The sequence below is a fragment of the Gymnoscopelus microlampas genome, assembly GCF_963454915.1.
Source record: "Gymnoscopelus microlampas genome assembly, chromosome: 9".
NCBI lineage: Eukaryota > Metazoa > Chordata > Actinopteri > Myctophiformes > Myctophidae > Gymnoscopelus > Gymnoscopelus microlampas.
The window spans coordinates 47392884-47419040 of record NC_139946.1 but is presented as its reverse complement, the minus strand read 5'-3'; the positions used below and the strand labels follow the sequence as shown (position 1 = coordinate 47419040).

Here is a 26157-nt window from a genome sequence, read left to right as displayed (position 1 = left end):
ATTTTTCTTCATAGTTTTAGTCGACGAATTCAACACTGGTGGTTGTCTCTGTGTCACCCTGTCAGTGTGGTTGTACCTGTTGGAGTGGTGTAACAGTGATGGTTGTTGTCTCTCTCTCAGTGTCACTCTGTCAGTGTGGTTGTACCTATAGGAGTGGTGTAACAGTGATGGTTGTTCTCTCTCTCTCAGTGTCACTCTGTCAGTGTGGCTGTACCTGTTGGAGTGGTGTAACAGTAATGGTTGTTCTCTCTCTCTCTCTCTCAGTGTCACTCTGTCAGTGTGGTTGTACCTATAGGAGTGGTGTAACAGTAATGGTTGTTGTCTCTCTCTCAGTGTCACTCTGTCAGTGTGGTTGTACCTGTTGGAGTGGTGTAACAGTGGCAGGTTGTGTGGCATCATCAACCACGTGGATGCCAACAACAAATACCTGGCTCCTCTATTGCATCTTAATAACAAAGGTGAGTGGCCCGGGGATGGGCGGGGGGGGGGGGGGGGTATTTTCATGTGGGGGGTCCGCGGCGTGAGTCCTTGACATGAACATGTGTGACAACAGCCACTGTGTTAAACGGATCAGAATCACAATGCTGTGTCATGTGATGTCACCGTGAGCGATGATGTGTTTGGTGACTTTGCAGGACAGAGTGTATTATTGATGTATTAATGAAGGCACAGGGGGCTGTGTGTGTGTGTGTGTGTGTGTGTGTGTGTGTGTGTGTGTGTGTGTGTGTGTGTGTGTGTGTGTGTGTGTGTGTGTGTGTGTGTGTGTGTGTGTGTGTGTGTGTGTGTGTGTGTGTGTGTGTGTGTGTGTGTGTGTGTGTGTGTGTGTGTGTGTGTGTGTGTGTGCGTGCGCGCGCGTGCGAGCTTGCGTGTGTTCGTGAGCATGTGTGTGTGTGTTCGTGCATGCATGCGACATGTGTGTGTGTGTGTGCGCGCGCGCGTTCGTGAGTGTGTGTGTGTGTGTGTGTGTGTGTGTGTGTGTGTGTTCGTGAGCGTACGTGTGTGTGCATGCATGCATGTATGTGACGTGCGCGTGCGTGTGTGTGTGTGTGTGTGTGTGTGCGTGCGTGCATGCATGTGACGTGTGCATGTGTGTGTGTGTGTGTGCACAAAAGCCTTTCTCTTGTGGTGAGATATATGATGTGTCATATCTCACATGCAGGGGACGTCATAATTCAGGCACGTCTGACAAGTGGGAGAGATGAGGCCTTCTCCTCGCCCGCCTCGCTCCCCCTGCAGACATGGATTAGACTGGACTGCTTCATACGAGACTCCAAGGTATAGACCGGGGCCCGGGTTGGTGGGTGGGTTGGTGGGTGGGTGGGTGGGCGCGGCAGGCTGGGCGGGCCGGGCGCCTCGGGGAGGCGTTGGATCATATAAGTAATGACAATTCAAATGTGGCCCCAGTGACCCCGGCACATCTCACCACGGTCTCTCTCTCACACACACGCACGCACGCACGCACGCGCGCGCGCGCGAGCGAGCCGTGTTTTCATTCCCCCCCCAACTGTCGTCTTCATCATAATGCAATGTTTGATTTCCTTTAGCCCATTAAGACCGGGAAAGCATCTGTGTCATTTTATAGATTTTTTTTTGGCTCAAAAATAGCAGACCAAAAGCGCTATGAGCTTGTAGATCTGTTTTTTTGTTTTTATTGTGAACATTTTGAATCTGGATATAATACACTGTATTTGTGAAATAGTGAAAATGTTTAACTCAAATCTTTGCTTCTGGGGGGGTCCCTGGAACAACATATTTAGAGATGGGGGTCCGTGCCCAAAATACATATCATTTTGGGGGGTCCTTGACATGAAAAAGTTTGAGAACAACTGATTATAGCAACATAAGGAAAAAACTTTTAGGATTTAGAAGACATTTGTAGAATCCCCAGCAGCAAAGATTTGAGTTACAAATGTTCGCTTTAAAAAAAAATTGATATATTCACACACATTTTCAAGATTTTTTTTTCTCGAAAATAGCAGATCTACAAGCTCGTAGCGCGGCACTCGGTGCCGCGCTATGAGCTTGTATATCTGCTATTTTTGAATAGAAATGAAAAAAATTACACAGATGCGTTCCCGGTCTAAAGGGGTTAGGTGTAGCTATAGGATGCCCAATGGGATGCTGGCAGACGGCAGTGCGGTGCAGGGTGTAATTCAGTGGCGGTCACTGTTCACTGGGTACAGTTACAGTATAGAGAGCCTGTGGAGTCCATAGTCGGGGGGGAAACCTTGTATGTGAAATATACAGTATACTCTTCAGGAAATGGAAAAGAAAAAAAGAAGCTGTGTTGAGTTGGAATGGATGGTAGTTATTATTTTAGTCACAAGCTCTTGTTAATACTTTCCATCGGTTAGATATTTGTTATAAAACCCCACAGACACACTTAACACATTCATTGCCAGGTATTAGTTAATTAACCCTTTAAGACCTGGAACACATCTGTGTCATTTTTAGATTTGAGCTAAAAAAGCATTATTTTGCACTTTTGGCTATTCAAAAATAGCAGATCTACAAGCTCATAGCGTGGCAATGAGCTTGTAGATCTGCTATTTTTCAGAAATCGTGAAATTGTGTGCAAATCTTTGAATATATATATATTTTTAAAGCAAAGATTTGTAACTCAAATCTTTGCTTCTGGGGGGTCCCTGGAACGAAATATTTTGAGGTGGGGGTCCGCGGACAAATACATATACATTTTGGGGGGTCCTTGACATGAAAAAGATTGAGAACCACTGACAGTAACATAATCTTTTTCAAAAAACTGGATTTAGAAGGTATTTGTAGAATCACAACCTCAGGTCTTCGTGGGTTAATTAATCCGCCACTGTCAGTGGTTTTACCTTATTTTGAGTAATTTTGACGATCCACAGAAAAAAAAAATCAACCCGGATGTAAACAAACTACGTCTCGGTATAGAAAGACGAGTCTCTCTTCTTTTCATCTGAAAAATAAACATTGTAACCGCGATCGTCCGTTCTGTAGCTCATTTTCACCAAAGATGCAATCTGGGAAAAGAAATCCGAGATTAATTTATTTTTTTGTTGTAGCGGATGGGGTGAACATGTTTTAGAGGACGTCATTTCCGGGTGTATCCTTCTCTCGAAGTCAATTAAGGCATCATTCATAGGTTGGCGAAGAGAGCCCTCTTGCTTAATCACTATAAACACCATGATGACATAATATTATCTCCTTCGTAGTCAATGTGTTAAAGCAGCACTATGTGACTTTTTTTAAATTGCAGCTCTGTCTCCCGGCTGTTAACGCTTTGCTTGCCAAGTTCAACTAACTGACTGTCACTTGCAGCCTCCTTTAAATACGGAGTGGATCCTACCACAAGCACAGAAACAATTAACCTCAAAATGAGCTTATCTACAAGCTTACAACTATCTGATGAATAAATAACCTACCACATGAATAGATATTGTACTTTAAACTAAACACCATTTTGGGTTTGCATTTTTTACTTCAAAAAGACATAGAAATACTTTGCTCATTAACATTGTCAAACACCCCTCGTCCTCTACAGTACTTGGCACGTTCCACCCCTTCTTAAACCAAATGGACTAGCCCTGCTCAGTTTCGGCAGTTACTTACAAGTCAGATTCAGAGGGTGCCAGTACTGCAGAGGAAAGGCCAGGTGACAATGAATGTCTATGAGTGACCGTGGAAGGCACATAATTACGTCGCTGGCGTCCAGCGACGGCATTCGGCTCCGTCGCGGGGTTCTGACAAAAAGGCAACCGGCTACGTTTTCGGAGTGAGACTGTGTTGGACAAACAAACATTTCAGATCAGTTCTAACTTCTAATAAACAGTGTTTAAATAAACATACAGTTTGAACCCCTGAAGTCTGTGTTATTTCTACATTTGAATGAATAGGTAAAAACCACATCATGCTACAAACTATCCCTTCCCACTTAGTGTGTCTATGTAGGGCACGGGCTGCCCTGTGACAGATAAAATGTAATTTTGTCCAATCTGTATGTTAGATTATGCTAATACAATATAACGTATACAATTGGGGTGGTTGTATTTTGTCTCCCTGCTCTTCTATGATGCAATTTTTTTTGTTGCTGCTATACCGTCATACGAAGATGTGTAAAATATTTTGGGGAAAAAATATATAATAAATATATGGAGATACAAGGTTTCTGTATATGCTTCTGTCTTTGAGATGTCACTCTGTTCTTTATGTTGTGTGACTTCTAGGTGACGCTGGATGCCACCTGGGATAATGTGACCCATACGTTCATATACCAGTAAGACATTTTCAAGATTGCCTATATACTACGGTACATGTGGCAGAGTTCACATTAAACTGACACATCAGACATGAAGACAAATTCTAACGCAAGTAAAACGTGTGACTATTCATGGTCACAGATATTAGACGTGCAGTGACACACGTACGTCATTTGATCCAAGAAGTTATTCTGTCATTCTTGAGTCATACATGTGACAGATAGGTCCCAGCTTTGCAATGTATTTGACAAATATATATTTACTATACTGTACTACAGTGGTAAGGCGTACTCAAATGTTTTACTTACGAAAAAAAGAAGCAGTTCGTAAAACTCATTATGGAGAATGATCCATTTCACAATCGTATTGTATTGTAATTAGTAATGTATTGATTTGTTCATCAATTTAATGTCATACAGCTGGTAATGGTGGAGCGTTAATGAGTTTATATGCTGCTGGGTTATATCATATTGATATAATAATATCATCATACCACTTAACCCATTAAGACCTGAGGTGATTCTTCTTTCTAAATCCTCACAGTTTTTTGAAAAAAAATTAAAAAAGAAAAATGTTTCAAGATTTTACAAAAATAGCAGATATACAAGCTCATAGCGCGGCACTCGGTGCCGCGCTATGAGCTTGTATATCTGCTATTTTTTAATAGCCAAAGAAATCTAAAGTGACACAGATGCGTTCCAGGTCTTAATGTGTCAATGTATCTTTTGCATTAATATATTTGTATTTAGTAGAAGTATTAAAGTATTAAAATAATTGGGAACACACCTCAGATTTGTATTCAAGTACAGTACTTGAGTAAATGTGCTTAGTTACCTTCCACTATATTTGTGTGATGTTGCATGCTGCTCATTGCTCAGACTGATCATTGGTCTATAATTACGTTGTAGTTTTGCAGACAGCATCCATTACAATGACACTGATGGTAACTTTGTGATTGGAGGAGGGAAGAACATGCCAGGAATCTATGGCTATTTTGGGACCATCAGATACTATCGCTTAGGAACTGATAAGGTATGGTATAGCTTTTTTTTTCTCCTCCGTGAACTATTTATTATGTCATTAATTAAAGGTGGTCTATGCGTTTTTTGTTAAAACAAAAGTTTTTTTGTAAAAACAAAAAGGGGAAAAAGCGCTCTATATTCTGATAGTAAGCATTGATATAGAGTGTTTATTCATTAACATAGGTCTCCCTGTCTCTCCAGCTCTTTTAGTAAATAGAAAATACATTTTCAGGTGGTTTGCCAATTTCATCCAATCAGGAGAGAGTACCCCTTCATCAGCTTCGATTTTACAGTCAGTGTTCCAGTTCCAATGTCGTCTGCTGATTTCTTTGTGTAATCACTTCCAATTGCACTTGTTTATCCTGTATCCTGTATGAGTTCTCTCTCCTGATTGGTATCCTGTCCTGGAAATGTATTTTCTGTTTACTAAAGAGCTTGACAAAATGGCAAGACCCCTGTTACTGAACAAACAATCACTCTATAGCATACTGTACATGGGCAACTGGCCCCCTACTGGCCCGCAGGCTAATATCAGAATACTGATATATTATTGAGTTCAGCTGTTACAATTCCAAACATGCAAACATGACCCTCTTGAATTACTTCAGTCTATATTATTAGCTTAATGACTAGTATTAAAATTCTATTTTTCATACTTTTTTATGTCCAATGTATTTGTATTTATGTTGTTAAAGTTAACTAAGTATAGTCAAGTATATAAGTATAACTAAATGCATTTGAAATTAAATCCAAATTTTACTTTTCAGGATTCCAATTCAAAAATAGCAAAAAGAATAAACTAGGATTCCAATTCAAAAGTAGCAAAAATAGCAGTGCTATTTTTGCTACTTTTGTGTGACATAGAATGGCGAAGTACGGCATTAATTTATGAAAAAAGCTAAAATACGGAGATAAGAGGTGTCTGCGGCCCTCTGGAGTGAGTGTGGAAATATAGTGGCCCTCTCCATCATCAAAGTTGCCCACCCCTGCTCTATAGCAACGATTACTATATAGAGCTATTTAACACTTACTTTAACCACTTAAACCCCAGCATCCTGATTGTGGGGAAGACTTTCCCAGAAAAGCAGATCAACATGTGAGCTTTATGATCTGCTATTTTCAGTAGATATTCAATGTACTGTAGAGCGAAAACAGAAAAGACACCAGTATGGAGCCGTGTGGGATGCCGGTGAACCATATAGGGTTTACGTGGCTAAACAGATAATAAGTTAATATCACGTACAACCCCTTTAACTGTAATTGTCTTCCATGTGTTACAGGTGAACAATCCTCTTCTCCCTGAGAGGACACTACAGGATCTAGATAAGACTCATCACCAGTGTGTGGAAATAAAGAAATTCACCAAAGCTTTTCTTCAGGAAGTGACTGAAAGTCACGATTTACCCTTAAACAAAGGTGAGATATACACCTTTCATGAGTATGGTTAAAGACATTCTTAACCTTAATCATATTGTTCTGATTTGAGGAGATCATATGCTGTGGCAGAAAAACAATACCTTTATGTATTTTGTGCAGGCTATATTTACACACACACAGAGAGACTTGACAAAGGGTCAATAAGTTTATACTTTGTTATACAAGCTCACTCGTTGTGAGCTTTTAGATATACTTTAGACCAGGGGTCTTCAACGTTTTCAGGCCAAGGACCCCCTAGCTGAGAGAGAGAGATGAAGCAGGGACCCCCGCTATACATACTGTTTAAAATTGTGTTGCAGATTAAACCTTTTCACAGATGTCATGATCTGAAATGAAATGAAAATAATGGAAAAGAAATGAATGAAAATAGCAGATCTACAAGCTCACAACGCCTCGCAGCGCGAGGCGTTGTGAGCGTTATTTTCGGCTAATGTTCCCCTCAGAATAAAAGGGATTGTAGGGTTGAAGTGGTTTTTAAAAAATCCATATCACACAAAGATTTGGCGGCCCCCCTGTAGTAATTCTGAGGACCCCCTAGGTGTCCCGGACCCCCTGTTGAGGACCCCTGCTATAATCAATGAAATAAATGTGTTTGATTAACTGTTACACCCCTATGTGTATGTCCTACTGTGTGAAATAACCTGCACTTTAACATGAACTTGTATCATCTCAGGTTGGTGTAGCCCTCACTACAGAACACTATGAAATAACCTGCTCCTAAACCTACCATCGTATCATTCCAGGTCGGTGCAGGCCTCACTACAGAACATTGTGGTCTAGGTACAGACAGCAGGGTACGTGCAGACAGCGGTGGAGCTGGAAAACACAGCTCAAGTACAACACACTGTTCCACTTCTTACAGACACAAGAGGAGTCTCTGAGAACAGGTATACTATACGGCCCTGCATTATTTGCATAGTGACAGGTACATGACATTATGCAAATGTCCTCAAACGTGCTCCGTATACTGTTTATCACTATCTCTACACTGGTGATGGAAACTCATTTATTCAAGTACAGTACTTAAAGTAACATTTTGAGGTATAGTGGAGGTGTTAGGACCCAAAAATAGGCTGTTGACTTCAAGTCATGATGCAAAGGTCCCCTTTGGTATGGAAGTACCTGAGGGCCATAGGAAAACATTTATCCAAAGAGACGAGTTAGATCACCCTTCATTTCTGAAATATACATGTTTTAAAAAATGGCCGCCACCATATACAGCAATACAGCAAAAACAATATCTTTGCTTCTGTTAAAGCTATAACAATGATATTGGTGTCAAAGTGTACATTTTTGGGGTCAAGTAATCCAATTCAATAGGTTTCAAGGCAAAAAAAACAAAACATTTTCTCAATGCCATGAAAACAGGGCTAAAATATGCTAATTTAATTGGAAAATGTTGTTTTAACAGGGTAACTTTCCATTTTTCCCCACTCTAAAACCTTAATTTAGTTTCCTCTTTGGCATGGAAGTACCTTAGGGCCATAGGAAAACATTTATCCAAAGAGACAAGTTAGATCACCCTTCATTTCTGAAGTATACACGTTTTAAAAAATGGCTGCCACCATTTACAGCAATACAGCAGAACCAATATCTTTGCTTCTGTTAAAGCTATAATAATATTATTGGTGTCAAAGTGTACATTTTTGGGGTCAAATAATCCAATTCAATAGGTTTCCAGGCAAAAAAAACAATCATTTTCTTATTGCCATTGAAAACAGGGGTAAAATATGCACATTTTATTAGAAAAATACGTAAATAACGGGTAACTTTCCATTTATTTCCCCTCTAAAACTTTAATTTAGTTTTCCCTTTGGCATGGAAGTACCTTAGGGGAATAGGAAATACATTATCCAAAGACACAAACTAGATAAGACGTAATTTCTAAAGTATTTGTGTTTTAAAAAATGGCCGCCACCATTTACAGCAATACAGCATAGCCCATATCTTTGCTTCTGTTAGGGCTATGATGATAATATTGGTGTCAAAGTGTACATTTCTGGAGCCAAGGAATACAATTACATAGGTTCCAAGACTAAAAAACCCAATAGTTTTCTCATTACCCTCACAATGGGGGTAAAATATGCACATTTCATCAACAAAATAAGTGACATGAAAATGTTCCCCCTATAAAAAAAACTTTAAGAAGTACAACCTCTTATGCACATGCCAAATGCTATGTGTGTCTGTCCAATCTAGGAACCCAGTCAAAAAAAGGAAAAAAACAGCACCCTCTGCTATTTTTTTCCTTAAGATTTGACTCTGGGGGGGACCTCCCAATAGAATGTGGATAACAGGATCGTGGCCATTAGGTCCGCCCTCAGCCCTCCACTTCCAGTCTACGTGTCTTTGTTTACATTCCTAACATTCCTAACTATACACGTTGTATCAGGAGCTCCCGACAGATTCAGCTGCAGAGCTCTGAATCTGTCTTGAGAGATTAGTGTCTGTCTGACTGTAAGTGTATACGTCTGACTGCTATCACCTGAGAGTTACACCTGTTGCTGCCACAAAACATAAATTCTGCACAAGGGACTGCGACAATTTGATTAAATCAGAGGTGACAGAAAATCTGAGACACTTTGAGGTTCAATTTGAGGTTTGTATTACTTTCTCATTGAATACAGAATGTTTTTTATGTTAACTGTGCCATTATTGATCAAAAAGTGGACAGAGCAAGAAGAAGACATGAAGAGTCTGTGAGCCCATTAAAAACACAGTGCATGAATGGTGGTGGCAAGTTCACTGCACAGGCTATACTCTCATGCTCATCATCATCCTCATGTGAATAAACCACACCGTGTTTCTTCTGTGGTGAAGTTGGCAACAGAAAGGAACTAAGGACGGCTTCCACCCTGGGATTGGATCGAAAAGTGAAATAATGTGCTCAGGTGCTGGGTGACAAGTGTCTGTTAGCTAAACAAGCTGCTGGTGACATGGTAGCTATGGAGGCAGTGCATCATCGTGCATGCCTGACTAGACTCTATAGAAAAGCGGAAACCGCCGTTGAGAGCACATGTCCTCAATGAATTGTTTGAGTCAATCAATTATTATTAAATGTAACACCACGCGCCTTCGAGAGGATATTGACATCAGATCTGTGCGACTAGATCGTGGCTGGTCCCTGTTATGTTGTTTGATGATGACCTGAAAGCTGTTGTTGGCATGAAAAGCAACACATTTACTGATGTCTCCTCTCCATCATCTTCAGAGCAGCTAAAATCCTCCGGGAAGAATATCTTCCGATGAAACAATAATCTACAGGTTCCTTCACAGCCTCCTGATTCAATCCCTCCCCTGCTGCAATTGTTCCTAAAGATGCTTCTGGATGGATAAGGTATTGACCAGCCAGCCCCTGAACCAGAGAAGTGCCAGGTTGCTACATCAATTGGGCAGCAAATCATTTACAACTCTGTGAAATGCAGATCCAAGAAATGTCCGTAGTGTTAGTTGTCACATAAGAGAAAGGGAACCACAGCTTCACTGTATCTGGCAATGAATCTGCACCTGCATACTGGCAGTAAACACCAGGTGGATACCATGCATAAGCGAGGTATGGTGTATCATGTGATCGCTTGAAAACATTGAGTACAGTGATCAATCAGTGGGAGCAGATTTGTGTGGTGGTCCCACCTCAGGCAGTTAAGGGTGTCTTCACTAATGGTGGTTTTGACAACATTGACCTCAACCCATCGTCAACAACAGCAAAATCAGCCCTCCACGGGACATGCATAAGCATTCAGCAGCACTTCCCGTCAGATGACCAACAAACAGCCAATCTCACTAACATCCTAGTTCCAGCTAAGATGGGGAAGAAGCATGTACAATCCTTTCCAGCTTTCTACACAACAATGGATCTGGATGTTTCACTCCAAACTGATGTTCCTGCCCTTAATACAAACAGTCATCCTCAGCCAGCCTCTTGTCCTCTCAGCAACATACTTGAAGAAGGCTCCCAGTGGTTGGAGAGAGTCACCGACACCTTGTGAGGAAAGACAACCTTGAGGATGAAGAATGGATCTCATGGGGTGCATATTATGCAAGCATTGCAGAGCCTTGTTCAGCCCCCCCATCCAGATCATACATACTGCCACTGTTCACAGAGTCTCCTACCAGTCCCACTATGGCTTGGCTTGGCATGCAATGAATGTCCTCCTTCAAGCAATCAAGTACCTAAATCCAGGTCAGACACCAGTCATGTTAGCTGATCAACCCCTATTCACACTTGCAAAAAAAATGCTCTGGAGTGTGTCTGGAGACTGGCTGGATGAATGGCAGTGGATGGACTACAGCTCTCACCAATAGTGGTAATTCAACTAGTGGCAAAGCTCAGTCTTTCATTGGTGTTGACCACATCTGCAGAACCTGGTACATGCATCAGGTGTCTGTAGCTGCTCTGTACTTGTGATGAAGGCTTATGAGCGATATTTGGAAAAGGCTGTAAATGATGAGTCGGGCCCCCTCTTCCTTTTGCCCTTTGATGAATGGCTTCAATTTCAATTATTTCAAGGGACTTGCCAGAACTGGTTATTTGCAAGTGCAAGACTCAAATTACCACAACAACCCCATTGTCATGGTAGTAAGAAAATTATTGGGGATTTGTTTTGCCTTGAAACCTAATTAATTGGATTCCTTGACCCTAAAAATGTTTACCATTATAGCTTTAACAGAAGTAAATATGGGTTCTGCTGTATCACTTCAAATGGTGGCGGCCATTTTCAAAAACGCATATATTTCAGAAATGAAGAGTGATCTTATTTGTCTCTTTGGATCATTTCTTTCTTAGTGCTCTAAGGTACTTCTATACCAAAGGGAAAAGTAAATCAACGTTTCAGAGGAGGGGGGGTAAGTTACCCTGTTAAAACGTATTCTTCAAATTAAATTTACATATTTTACCCCCCGCTGTCATGGCAATTAGTAAAGCATTGGGTATTTTACATTGAAACCTATTTAATTGAATTCCTCAACCCCAAAAATGTACAATTTGACACCAATATTATTACTATAGCTCTAACAGAAGCAAAGATATGGGGTCTGGTATAATAGTGGTTAATTGTCGTCAGCCTTTTTTTTAAAACGCCTATATAAAGAAAATGAAGGGTGATCAAACTTGTCTATTTGGATATATTTTTTCCTATGGCCCTAAGGTACTTCCATGACAAAGGGAAAAGTAAATACAAGTTTTAGAGGGGGAGGGGTTAAGTTACCCTGTTAAAACGTATTTTTTTAATGAAGTTTGCATATTTTACCCCCCGCTGTCATGGCAATTAATGAAGTATTCGTTTTTGTGCATTGAAACCTATTTAATTGAATTCCTTGACCCCAAAAATGTACTCTTTGACACCAATATTATTATAATAGCTCTAACAGAAGCAAAGATATGGGGTCTGGTGTAATAGTGGTTAATTGTCGGCGGCCATTTTTAAAAACGCCTATAAAAAAAAAAAGAAGGGTGATCTAACTCGTCTCTTTGGATAATTCTTTTCCTATGGCCCTAAGGTACTTCCATACCAAAGGGGACCTTTGCATCATGACTTGAAGTCAAATGTTGCTTAGCACCTCCACTAGTACTTTTGCTTTAGTACGTCCATTATTTGTTACTTTATACTCTATTACATCTCAGAGGCAAGTGTTGTACTTTTTATTCGAGTACATTTATTTGACATCGTTTAGATTATAAATAATGAATCATTGATCAAAAAAACGTTTTAAGATCTACAAGCTCACAACATGTCGCAAATGCATTATGAGCTTGTAGATTGGCTATTTTTGAAGTCTTAATTAGTTCATGACGATAAGTCACCCTGCATGGAGACTTGAATTCATGGATATTTTTTTTGTTTTTGTCGCATTCCTAAGCCAATAATTTGATGACCAGCGGACCGGTTCTGGTAGGAGACACAAAGGAGACTCTTTGTGTCTCCTACCGGAACCGCTGCCGGTCATCAAATTATTGGCTTAGGAATGCGACAAAAAATATATATATATATCCATGAATTCAAGTCTCCATGGGGTGACTTATCGATTGAAACAAAGTCATTTTGGGGGTGAACTATGTCTTTAATTATATTTTGATGGCAACATTTTTGTACTTTGACTTCAGTAAGATTTTGAAAATAGTATGTTTACAATCTGGTATTGCTACTTTTACTTAAAGGGATATTTTTAAAAAAATGGTAATTTTATCTTCTACTCTGGCCTTTGTGAACACCCCAGACAGTTTTTAAGTTGCTCGATTCAGTATTTAGATATTTGATATTCCTTTTATCAGACACGCCCCCTTCCTATACAAACCCATTGTAACTTCAAACTCCATTTTAACCATGTTAGATTCATCGAAAACACCCGGCGTTGGTTCTGGTGACTCATACCGCCCCCCTAATACGCAAGGGGCCATGTTCTTTCAATTACTTTTTTATATATATCTAATAATAAATATCTAAATAATGAATCAAGCAACTTAAAAACTGTCTGGGGGGCTCACAAAAGCCTGAGTAGACGATAAAATGACCCAAAGTTTTTTTGAAAGTGAAATATCCCTTTAAGTCCAAAACGTGAGTGCTTCTTCCACCTCCATCTCTTCACATTGTGTGTAGGACCGTGGGACGTGAGCAGCCTGTATGATCAGGCTGTCAGAGGCATGTTGGACGTGGACCAGGTCGAAGCGGCGTCCAGGAGGCGCACCGCTCTGCTAGAGGTGGCGTCCTGCCTTGGAGACCACAGAGCCTCCCTCGTGCTGGCGTCTGTCCACCTGGCTGGCCTGGCCCTCAACCCCGTCAACCAGGAACAGGTTGGAAACACTGTCGTGGAATTTCTGGATCAATCTGGTGTTAAATTAATTGATGAGGGGAGAGGAGTCGGAGACGATATTCTATAGGTGGTGATGCTTTAATGCAGTGGTTCTCAACCAGTGGTCCTTGGGGGGGTCGGGGGGGATTTACCAGGGGGTCCCCAGTGAAATTAGTAGTCCCATAGTGTCAAAAATCATTTTAACCACATAGCTTTGGCTATATTCAAAAGTCATGCAAATGTGTGCATATCTGGGGGTTCTTGGGGTCCCTGGCACAAAACATTTTCAGATGGTGGTCCGCGGCCACATACATCTCAGTTTAGGGGTCCTTGGCATGAAAAAGGTTGAAAACCACTGCTTTAATGTACATGATATCATGGGGAAAAGTAGACACACAAGTCTGACACAGGTCGGCGGTACCGTAGTTTTTTCTTTAAAAAAATAAAATTGTTATCCCATGATTTTGTAATCCTATTTTTTTCACCCAGTGCCAGGAACACGTTATTCCTTTCCCCTCCATCAGGCACCCGGCTGACCAGGGGGAGGCATTGTAGAGACCAGGATTACTGCATGTTTTTTTGTGAGGGTACCTACCCTAGGGGAGGTACCCTGTGGTACGCTAGTTCTGCCAATGAGCACAGGGATCAGACCATACTCTATAGCTGCTACAAGGACAAGCTGAACCATAACAGGACAGGGCTGTACCAAAACAATATACGCTACTTCTTGGCTCCTACAAAATATCATGTCATATCATAATGTATTATGAGTACTCTGCCCTGTGAAGCCAAAGTGCAGTAACTACGATTTTGGACACACCGACTAATTTGTGTATCCCAAAGGTCAAATTAGGCTTTGTGATTTTGGGGGGTAAACAATTACTTCAAGAACAGAATGTACAATTAGTGTAATATCACTTATATGCCGATATCTCATTTGGCTGACCAGTTGAATCACTTTTAAACCCATTTTTCAGTGATTTTTTTTTTCGTAGTTACTGCACTTTGCCTTGGCAGGGCAGTGTGATGGTTAAATATAAAGGTTAGATATAAACAATCATAATAACAATATAGTAAAAAAAAACAACAACCTCCTATCATATAAGAGGTGTAGGGCTGTAACCATCCATTGTTTCCTTACGATTCTATTGATTACTTTCCGATTCATCCCATAATTGAGAAGAGAAGAGACATTCTTTTCTCTAAATGCTTTTTTTTAAGTCAACTAAATCGATTAGTTATTAACCACTTACTTTATACTTTGTCGTGCAAAGGCATCACACACAAAAAAAGCTTTCCTAGGGAGAGCGGGGAACATAGGACCTAACCTAAACCTAACCCTAACCCTAACCTTAGTGGGGGAACATAGAACCCGGGGAACATACTGTAGGGATGACCCCCTTTTCTTAAAGTCGATTAAGCTGTTGTCTTCTGTGTTTTTTCCCAGGGTCATGTGTATAGTTTGATAGGTGCATCGGGTGATGACCGTTTAGGCCTCATGCTTTTGGGATACAAACACATGCAAGGAATCGACGGCTTCCCCAAAGACCAGGACGTGGCTTACAGCTATTACTCCAACGTTGCTGCGCAGAGCGTGTTAGACAGCTGGACGGACAAGGTAAACCATGTACAACCGCACACAACTTTCAATAGCATGAAAACAAACAAAGTTTCTGTGTGCTAATTGACAATCTCACCTTCTCAACAGAATCACTACCCGGCTGAAAACACCCTCCTCAGCAACAAGGAAGATCTACAAGACCTGATGCACGAGACCAGTGACGCCTTCCAGTTTCTACAGTTCCAAGCGGAGCGAGAAGATGCGGGTGCTCAGGTATGTGCCATAAGCTGACCAGTGGTGGACAAAATACTCACCCCCCCAGTAGACTACTGGAGTAAATATACTACTGGTCAGACATTACTTACTTAGGTAAAGTACTGGAGTAGCCTACTGTACTTGGTTTAAAAAAGCATAAAAAAAGCATTCAAAAAGTATAAATTACAAAGTACATTTTCTTTTCTAATATCATATATAATATCAGCATTGTTGAAATTTGGAAATCTTCCAAAGAAATGCAGACATTTTCAAAAATCTTCAAAAGTATAAAAAGAAATATCAGTTTTAGCTTGTAGATCAGCTTTTCTTGTGTGTGACTATTTGTTCATTCATGAAGTATTTTTGTAAGGTCAGATTCTGGGGGTCCTTTCCTAGAAATGTAGTGCAGTCAAAACGTGCGATATTTGTCTTTGAAATGTAGTGGAGTGAAAGTCATAAGTATCCAAAAATACACATACTCACGTGAAGTACAGATACTAAAAAAATGTACTTACACTAACAGTAGTCAAGTAAATGTACTTTATTTACCATTCCACCACATGCGATAATAACGCCACATGGCTTTGCACTACAGTATGTGGCTACTATCTATAGCTATCTGGAAGATTAGGAGAGAAACCATGAGTCTTGTTCTCATTTAGGATAGCATCAGTTCAACACAATTGCCTTTAACACATTCAGTCCGGGAACGCATCTGTGTCATTTTAGGCTATTCAAAAATAGCAGATCTACAAGCTCATAGCGCGGCACCGAGTGCCGCGCTATGAGCTTGTAGATCTGCTATTTTTGAGAGAAAAAAATAGAAAATGAGTGCAAATCTTTGAATATATATATTCTTTAAAGCGATTTTTTTTTTACTCAAATCTTTGCCTCTGGGGGTCCCTGGAACAACATATTTTACAGTAGGCCTACAGTATGTTGCTATATCAGTGGTGCTCCGACTTTTTCATGTCAAGGACCACCAAAATTATATGTATTTGGCCACAGACCCCCATCTCAAAATATGTTGTTCCAGCGACCCCCAGAAGCAAATGTTGGAGTTAAAAAATATGTTAAAAATATATAGTCAAAAATGTTATTTTTCTAAAAAATAGCAGATCTACAAGTACATCTGCTGCTTTTTTAAAAGCCAAAGAAATCTTAGAATGACACACAGATAGGTTCCCGTCATTAATGTGTTAAACCTGGGTTTATCTGTATGTCTAGAGAGTGCTGTCCAGACTGCTGCTGTGGGGACAGAACGGAGTGTCCAGAGACATGGAGGCGGCCGTGAGGTGGCTGGAGAGGAGCGCCATGCAGATGACTAACCCTGCTGCCATGTTTGAATACTCCATCATGCTGATGAAGGTACATGGGGACAGACAGGGGGGGGGGGGGGGGGGGGTTCTATGGGACATTGGTGAGCAACTGTGATGATGGAGAGGGCCACTGTATTTCCACACTCACTCCAGAGGGACACGTTGCATATAGTGGCGGGCCACTTCTATGTCACACAAAATAGCATAAATAGCAGATCTACAAGCTCAAAACGCGTCGCAGACGTTTTGAGCTTGTAGATCGGCTATTTATGCTATTTTGGAATAGGAATCCAGATTTTTTTTTTTTTTTTTTTTTTTTACTATTTTTGAATTGGAATCCTGGAAAGGAACATTTTTGATTTTATTTCAAATGCATTTAGTTATATTTATGTTAACTATATGAACTTAAATACAAATACATTGGACATAAAAAAGACAATGGAATATTAATACTAGTCATTAAGCTACTAATATAGACTGAAGTAATTAAAGCGGGTCATGTTTGCATGTTTGGAATTGTAACAGCTGAACTCAATAATATATCAGTATTCCGGTATTAACCTGCGGGCCCCGCATTAAGTGAAGGTGGGGGCCGCATGTGGGCCCCTGGGCCGCCAGTTGCCCATGTATGTGGTAGGATCACACCTTTAGTATAGGGGGTATTCAATAGGATCTCACCTTTCACAAATCAAACTCAGCTTCTTCTATGCAACGGTAGAGTCTGTTCTCCTCTATATGGCAGTGAATGCTGGACCCTGAAGCCAACCCTGCAAGTCTCTAGATCAGTGGTTTTCAACCTTTTTCGCGTCAAGGACCCCCACATGGACACATACAGTATGTGTCCATTGGGGGTCATTGTCAGCTTCAGTGGCGTAGCCAGGAAGTGCCGTAGTCCAGGAGTATACCATTATGCTGGTATAACAGCGTGTCGCGGGTTCGACTTCCGATCCGGACGACTTTTGCTGCATGTCACCCCCCATCATCTCTCTCCCCAATTCTCTCTCCCCAATTCCTAATTGATAGGAAAGTCTACTTTCCTATCAATAAAGGCAGAAAAAGCCCCGAAATATATATATATATATATATATATATATATATATATATATATATATTCAAAGATGTGCACACATTTTCAAGATTTTTCAAAAATAGCAGATATACAAGCTCATAGCGCGGCACCGAGAGCTTGTATATCTGCTATTTTTGAATAGCCAAAGAAATGTAAAATGATAGAAACGCGTTCCCGTATTGAAATGGGTTAAGAAGAGAGTTGGAAAATGAAAATGTCTCCAAAGCAAACTGCACTGAGGGGGAATGAATGTTTATGGATATGAAATTATGAACTGATCCATTCCAGAGACACCAGAGAAAATGAAACCAGGCTTTTCTTTATGATGAGTGTCAAAACAGAACTACTGATGGGAGATATATTTACGGAGGGCAGCTCTGACAACGCTCTGCTCTGTGAGACAGATGTTATTATGATATAAAACACACACACACACACACACACACACTCACACACACACACACACACACACACACACACACACACACACACACACACACACAGAACCATATTTTTGGACATGCCAAACTGTAAAAAAAAAAAAGACAACAGCTCTCAGGATAATAATGAAAGTGATCTTTCTTAATGGGAATCAAACGCAAACTTGCAGCCAGACTGTCAAAATCAGTGGGTGACTTAATTAACCCATTAACCCGATTCTTAAAAAATGTTTTCTAAATCCTAACAGTTTTTTGGGAAAAAAATCTAAAAAACATTTTTCATTTTTTTTCAAAAATAGCAGATCTACAAGCTCATAGCGCGGCACTCGGTGCAAAAAATAGCAAAAGTAGCTTGCATATCTGCTGCTTTTGATGCTTTTGTGTGACGATGTAGTATGATCAAATAGGGCTTTAATTTATGAAAAAACACCACAACGTTAGAAAGTGGAAATAACAGGTTTCTGTCTGACAGCGACAATATATATATATATTCTTTGTAGTTTTTTTTTATTTTATCCCACGATTTTGTAACCCCATTTTTTACGCCCAGTGCCAATTGTCTATGTAATCCTGGGCATTACATTACATTACATTACAGTCATTTAGCAGACGCTTTTATCCAAAGCGACTTACAATAAGTGCATTCAACATAGGTAGGGAACGAAACTACTAATCACCAGAGGTCTTAAGTGCATTTCCTGTAAAAACAAGCAACCAAGAGTATACCTAGCGCTAAGGTAAAAGTGCAATATATCAGCTATCTAGGTAGGGCACTACCTTACCTCTGCCAACCTAGGGAGGCCAGGGGCGAGCTCATGCCTCCTTCAATGCATGAGAGCCAACTGACCTTCTTGTCACCTGACAGGGGAGAGTTTCCCTGGTAGGACGTAGCGTGTGGAAGGAACACGTTATTCCAACCAGTTCCCTTCCCCTCCATCAGGCGTCCCGGCTGGCCAGGGGGAGGCAGTATAGTTACCAGGATTACTGCATGTTTGTGTGAGGGCAGAACATGCAAACTCCACACAGAAAGGCCCTTTCCCCAAACCCACCTAGGGTATGGGTACTGATGACGCGGAGGAGGGAAGACGCCCCAGCGCCCACAGCGTCCCCGACAGGAATCGAACCAAGGACCTTCTAGCTGTGAGGCGACAGCGCTACCGACTGCGCCACCGTGCCCTGTGTTTTTGTTTTTAGAGATAATAATGATCTGAAAATGCCCCATACTGGAGCATCTCTGAATGCTTTGAATCATTTGCAAAAGGCATTATCATTTCAAGCTGTCTTCTGTAGCCATAGCGGGATGTTGCCTCCTGTAGTTCCAAACATTGGAACTTCCTCATTTAGATTCTTACAATGGGAGTCAACACTCCCAATGGGTGTCATCACTCTCATAGTTATATCACGCTGGCCGTACTGTACTGTACAAATGAGTGTGTGAGCAGAGCAGGGTGCATTTTGGGAGATGTAGTGTTTGCTTCACTGATTGCTATGTGTTTCCTTCAGGGACAGTTTGTGGAGAAGAACACCACTCTGGGCTTACTGCTGCTGGAGAAAGCTGCTCAAATGGTACGCCTGAGCGCTGACTGAGCATTCACCGTGTGGTGGAAGACCTACTCAGATGTGTTTACTTATAACCACTTAATCCATAAGACCGGCAAAGCATCTGTGTAATTGTTTTGATTTGTTTGGGCTAATCAAAAATCATGCAAATGTGAAGAAATCTTTAAATATGTATGTTTTTTTAAACATTTGTAACTCAAACATTTGCTTCTGGAGGGTCCCTGGAACAACATATTTTGAGATGGGGCTCCGCGGCCAAATACGTACATATAATTTTGGGTGGTCCTGACATGAAAAAGTTTTGAGAACCACTGATATTATAGCAACATAAGTTATTTTCAAAAAGCTGTTGTAGAATCCCCAGAAACAAAGATTTGAGTTACAAAATGTTCACTTAAAAAATATATATATATTCAAAGATTTGCACAAGTTTTCAAAAAAGCAGATCTACAAGCGTATAGCGCGGCACCGAGAGTGCCACGCTATGAGCTTGTATATCTGCTATTTTTGAATAGCCAAAGAAAAGAAAAAAAAAATGACAGATGCGTTCCCGGTCTTAATGGATTAAGCCCTATTTTGTTTTGTTTTTTCAAAAAATATCCGATTTACACTGCACTACATTACTCCGCCATGACCTTTCCTGTTGTCCCTCCTCTTTCTCACATACAGGGCTCTATCGGGGCGCTGAACGGGTTAGGGTGGTACCACGACCACACCCTGAACGACTCCAAGGCCGCCGCCAAATACTTTGAGAGAGCGGCGCTCAACGGGAGCGCCGACGGCATGTTCAACATGGGCGTGTACCTCCTGAGAGGGAACGGCCTCTATCCCTCCCCCAATGAGGTTCCAAAGACTAAATTCATGTTAAATTATGACTTATTATATGATGATTTAAAAGTTCAGTCAATTATTTTTACTGCACTGCACGTGTCAAATAGCTCTTTGTTCTCACAGTATTCATGGCTACAGAGCAATGGTTCTCAAACCTGTTCATGTCAAGGACCCCCAAATTGATGTTTGGCTGCGGACCCCCATCTGAAAAGGTTTAACCAGGGAGACCCGCAGATGAGAAGATCTATGTAAAAATATTGTATCAAAATGATTCAAAATTTGCCAAACATTTTCGATATTTTCAAAAACATTTCAATATAGCAGATGTACAAGCTCTCAGCACGGCACCAAGTGACACGCTGTGATTTGAATAGCCAACACATGAATGGATAAGGTGGTTAAAATGATTGTGATGCTACAGTATATTAACTAATTTTGCTGGGGACCCCCTGGGAACCCCCCCCCCTCTCAAGGGAGGGGTCTCCCTGGACCCCACTTTGAGAACCACTGCTATAGAGTGTCTGTTCAGTAACAGGGGGTTTCCCTGTCTCTTCAGCTCTTTAGTAAAAAAGAAAATGTATTTCCAGGTCAGGATGCCAATTTGATCCAATCTTAAGAGAGAGCTTATACAGGATACTGGATAAACAAGTGAAATTGGAGGTCATGATACAGGAATGAGCAAAACAACATTGGAACTGGAACACTATAAAACTGAAGCTGATGAATTAGTTAAAGGGGATGAAATTGGCAACCAACCAGAAAATGTATTTTCTGTTTATTAAAGAGCTGGAGAGAAACATACTGTACTGTACTAACACAGTGTAGAGCTTTAACTTTTTCTCACACACAAAATAAATACTTTTTGGTTTAACCAAAACACATGCCCTTACACTACCTGTAATACAAGTTACAACCTACGGTCCTACAATTCACTGTTTCTCAACATCAGGTTCAGGGACCACTAGGGGTCCCAATGAACCTTGGGCTGAGAGTGTACAGAACAAATGAAACTAAACAGACCCTTATGGGGTCCGTGATTCCGAGATTGTACAAATGGAACCAAATGGACCCTGGGGGTTCCCCAGCTAAAATGATTGGGAACCAAATGGACCCTTATGGCTCTGTAACTCTGAACTCTCAGAGTTAAATTGACACTGAGGATATCCCAGTGTAGATTGGGGGTCCCAGAGATTAAAAAAAAACATCATGCCAAAATGGGGGTCCGTGGCCTAATGCAAGTCAAACTGGGGGTCCGTGGATTGTAAACAGCACATGGTATGGTAAGACATTAAGGCTAAAAGGACACAAACCACAAAAAAATATTGGGGACTTCTTTCCATTCTGGTCCTATGTATTCAATTCATCAACATAGCATAAAAAAAAACCCACAATAATACATGTCATCAACAAATTCTTCTTGTTGTGTCCACAAGACAGTCAACAAATACAAACACTCTGTGTCAAGTCAAGTCAAATGTATGTATATAACACATTTAAAAACAACAGCAAAGTTCTTTCCAAAACAAGAGGAAAAATAGACCTTAGTCTATTCACAAAGCAAAATAAAGGCATATAACTTAGTACAAAAAAAAAAAAAGAAGCAAAGCAGTAGCAAACAACAGCAGACAATGACCTCAAACTGTGTTAAAAGCAAGAGCAAACAGCTGGGTCTTCAGTTTGGATTTGAACATCTCAACGGTGGGGCTTAGCTTGATGTGGAAAGGGAGATTATTCCAGAGCATAGGTATACGCTCACCTTTGGTAATGAGGTTTGTCGGGGGAACTGAAAGGAGTTCCTGAGTGGATGATATAAGTAACCCAGTGAGCAGGAGGCTCTTCTATCAGATCAGAATTGTATGGAGGGGCTAGGCCGTTGAGAGATTTAAAAACAAAGAGCAAAGATTTAATGATGTTCTCGTTTCTTTGTTCCAGTAATGAGTGTAAGAGCAGCAGCATTTTGAACTATCTGTAAAGTTATACAAAGGAGAAAAACGACGGCAGTGAATGACACCTCTTTTTGATGGGATTTTACATTCACCTCCAACTGTAGATTTTTTTTTTATGGCATTTTTGAAAGATACCGGTGATTCACATCCTTATTAACCCATTAAGACCGAGAAAAGCATCTGTCACTTTAGATTTTAACCACTTTAACCATTGACGTATACTTTGGCTATTAAAAAATAGCAGATCTACAAGCTCATAGCGCGACACCGAGTGCCGCGCTATGAGCTTGTAGATCTGCTATTTTTTGGGGAAAATCATGAAAATGTGTGCAAATCTTTGAATATATATATATTATTTTTAAAGTGAACATTTGTAACTCAAATCTTTGCTTCTAGGGGGGGTTCTACAAATGTCTTCTAAATCCTAACAGGTTTTTTTTAAACTCATGTTGCTATAATCAGTGGTTCTCAAACTTTTTCATGTCAAGGACCCCCCAAAAAATTATATGTATTTGGCTGCGGACCCCCATCTCAAAATATGTTGTTTCAGGGACCCCCCAGAAGCAAAGATTTGAGTTAAAAATATTTGCTTTAAAATATTGATAAATTCAAAGATTTGCACAAAATGTAAAAAAAAAAAAAATGCAGATCTACAAGCTCATAGCCCCGCTATGACACAGATGCTTTCCCGGTCTTAATGGATTAATGGATGGTGTCGGGGCATTCGTTCCACATGTTGGTGTCAGACTACAGCGTAGAGTGAGAATTGAATGATCCATGTTGCTCTAATGTCGTCGTGTGTCATCCTCTCAACAGACGGCTGCGTTCCGCTACTTCCTCAACGCGTCCCTCTTGGGTCACAGGGACGCGGCTCTGGAAGCGGCATGGTACCTCTCCACGGGGAGCCTGGAGGGGGTGTCAAAGGATGCGGAGAGCGCCGTCATGTAAGGAGGCTGCTCATTAGCCTGGTGAAGAATTCTTTGTTATGATGGTTTGGTTCAACGATGTAGCCCGCAGCGAAATCTGTCATTTCACTTCAACGACAGCGGCTAATTCAAGGGCACGCAACCCTAGCCATTTGCATATCTAAAAATAAAGTGTGTGCGGTGCGCTGTCATTGGCGTTGCAGTGTCTGTCACGCGGAGGCCGCCGCTTATAGCGGTGTCACGTTAGCCATCTAATGAGTCTATTGATGACACGGCTATATAGTGTGTGTGGACGGAAACGTGTCTCTGGGAGCGGGCTATCTACCTCCAGGTATTTTCAAGGTCATTTCTCGGCCATTAGCGCCATTCTGACAGACAGTTCAACTAATAAGGCACAACCAGTCACGAGAATCTGTACTCTAATGCACTTTAATTGAGCTTTTTAACCCATTAAGGGTTAGGATTAGGGTTCTGAAATGTTAAAATGTTTTCTATATTTTTAAGATTTCTAAGATTTTCGAAAAAAAATAAAATCTTTTTACAATTTTTCAAAAATAGCAGATCTACAAGCTCATAGCGCGGCACTCGGTGCCGCGCTATGAGCTTGTATATCTGCTATTTTTGATTAGCCAAGGAAACCTAAAGTGACACAGATGTGTTCCAGGTCTAAATGGGTTAAATGTATACTGAAGACTTTCAGTCCACTATATTTCAAAGAGAAATAATTGTACTTTTGACTATAGTTCTAAGTAGCTTCTGAATTTGATGGGTAACCAAATGTGATGAAACGCTCACCAATACTAAACTATTCCTTTTGAAGTGAATATCCTCGCTATAAGCCAGGACCTGTACATAAATTTGGATGCCAAACGAGTTTTTGTAGGCAAGCGCTTTTTGGACCCACATAAAAAATTCAGCTCAGAGTTACAGCTAACTTTATAGAGTTTAAATAATTTTTTGAAAAAAGCTTTCCTTTTTGTTATTTTGAATGCATTTCTATGGCTGCTGAAGTTTGTTCGGGTCTTTCTATAGGCTTTGTGTAGCATAGAGGTTCTGAGCAACTTTCACTTTCTATAATATATATAGAGTCGTCGTATATATAATATATATACTTCTATATATAATATATATAGAAGTCGTCCTATATATAAGGACGACTTCACCACTTTTCAACATATCTTCATATAATAGGTCCTCACTAATGCTCATGATAAAATGATACCATTTTTTCCTACTTGGTCTGTGTCTCATAGGAGGGTTGTGGACAGTCCAGAAACCCATCTACCAGTGACATCATCGTTAGGCAGGATTTTTTTCCCCAAAAAGATTACAATTTTTATTATTCAGATTTTTTTCAAGGCGAGAACAATGGGATCTATTATTGCATTGCAACTTTCCAGGAATACAAAGCCTGCAGTTTCTATTAGCTTGGATTCCCCATCGATGATGTCAAGTAGGGTTTCTGAACTGTCTACAGCCCTCCTCTGAGACACAGACTGATTAGAAAAAAATGGTACCATTTTATCATGAGCATTAGTGAGGACCTATTATATGAAGATATGTTGAAAAGTGGTGAAGTCGTCCTTACTTTACTCTTGTTTGTCTTGTCCACCACTGCTTAGCTCTGTCGTGTTGGCCACTAATGAGTTTATTTGACAAGGCTGTTGTGGACAGAAACCGTCTCTGCAGGAGCTAGCTATTCATTTTAAAATGACCTCCAGGTATTTTCAAGGTAATTTCTGGACCATTATAGCACCGCTCTGGCAGACGGTTCAACTAATGCACAACTGTATTTATTTGTTTATATGAATGATTCTTTGCCCCTGCCTTGCAGCCTCCTGAAAAGGGTGTGCGAGCAGAACGGACACCTCGGATATTTAATCAGAGAGGCTCTCCAGGACTACCTCCGGGGCGCCAGGTATGGAAATGAGCTTCAAATGATTTTCGACCCTGTCATCATTTGCAAATACTTCCTCTTCCAATTGTGGTTGCCAGTATGAGTTTAACCCATTCAATCCGGGAACGCATCTGTGTCACTTTCGATTTTTTTTTTGCTATAACCATTATTTTTATACTTTTTTGTTTGTTTGTTGCCATAACCATATTTTTTTATACAGCAGATCTACAAGCTCATACCGCGGCACCGAGTGCCGTGCTACGAGCTTGTAGATCTGCTTTTTTCTTTTTCTTTTTTTTATCTTGAACATTTTGTGCAAGTCTTTGAATACATATATTTTTTTAAACAATTCTTTTTACTCAAATCTTTGCTTCTGTGGGGTCCCTGGACCAACATGTTTTGATGGGGATCGGCGGCCAAAAACATATCATTTCGGGTGGTTCTTGACAACTGAGAACCACTGGGGTTTCTTTTCAGAAAAATGAAGACATTTGTTGAGACATTTGACAGTTACAAATGTTCGCTTAAAAACGATATGTACAGTATTCAAAGATTTGCACCACATTTTCATGATAAAATAGCAGATCCACAAGCTCGTAGCACGGCACTCGGTGCCCCGCTACGAGCTTGTGGATCTGCTATTTTTTTGAATAGCCTAAAGAGATCTTAAAAATGACACAGACGCGTTCCCGGTCTTAATGCATTAAGTGAAGCGGTGCTGGATGATGTTCCTCTCCCACAGGGGCGCGGCTCTCCTTAAGTATGTCCTGGCAGCAGAAACCGGTCTGGGCTCTGCTCAGAACAATGCTGCTTATCTTTGTGAGGTATGTTGTTGTCCTCTCTTCTCCTCCTCTCTGTTCAACA

General features: G+C 40.7%; 1 protein-coding gene across 1 annotated transcript in view; it reads left to right on the top strand.

The window, feature by feature from the left end:
• LOC311052579 (protein sel-1 homolog 3) overlaps positions 1-26157 on the top strand; it is a 49146-nt gene that overhangs the window by 13214 nt on the left and 9775 nt on the right. Inside the window, exons 5-19 of the mRNA XM_084067584.1 lie at positions 334-458; positions 1160-1275; positions 4209-4258; positions 5150-5273; positions 6544-6679; positions 7444-7587; positions 13297-13490; positions 14937-15107; positions 15198-15323; positions 16533-16673; positions 19637-19699; positions 20363-20536; positions 23287-23414; positions 25231-25314; positions 26036-26117. Coding sequence (XP_083923710.1) covers positions 334-458; positions 1160-1275; positions 4209-4258; positions 5150-5273; positions 6544-6679; positions 7444-7587; positions 13297-13490; positions 14937-15107; positions 15198-15323; positions 16533-16673; positions 19637-19699; positions 20363-20536; positions 23287-23414; positions 25231-25314; positions 26036-26117 — 1858 coding nt within the window. The remainder of the gene's footprint in view (positions 1-333; positions 459-1159; positions 1276-4208; positions 4259-5149; positions 5274-6543; positions 6680-7443; positions 7588-13296; positions 13491-14936; positions 15108-15197; positions 15324-16532; positions 16674-19636; positions 19700-20362; positions 20537-23286; positions 23415-25230; positions 25315-26035; positions 26118-26157) is intronic.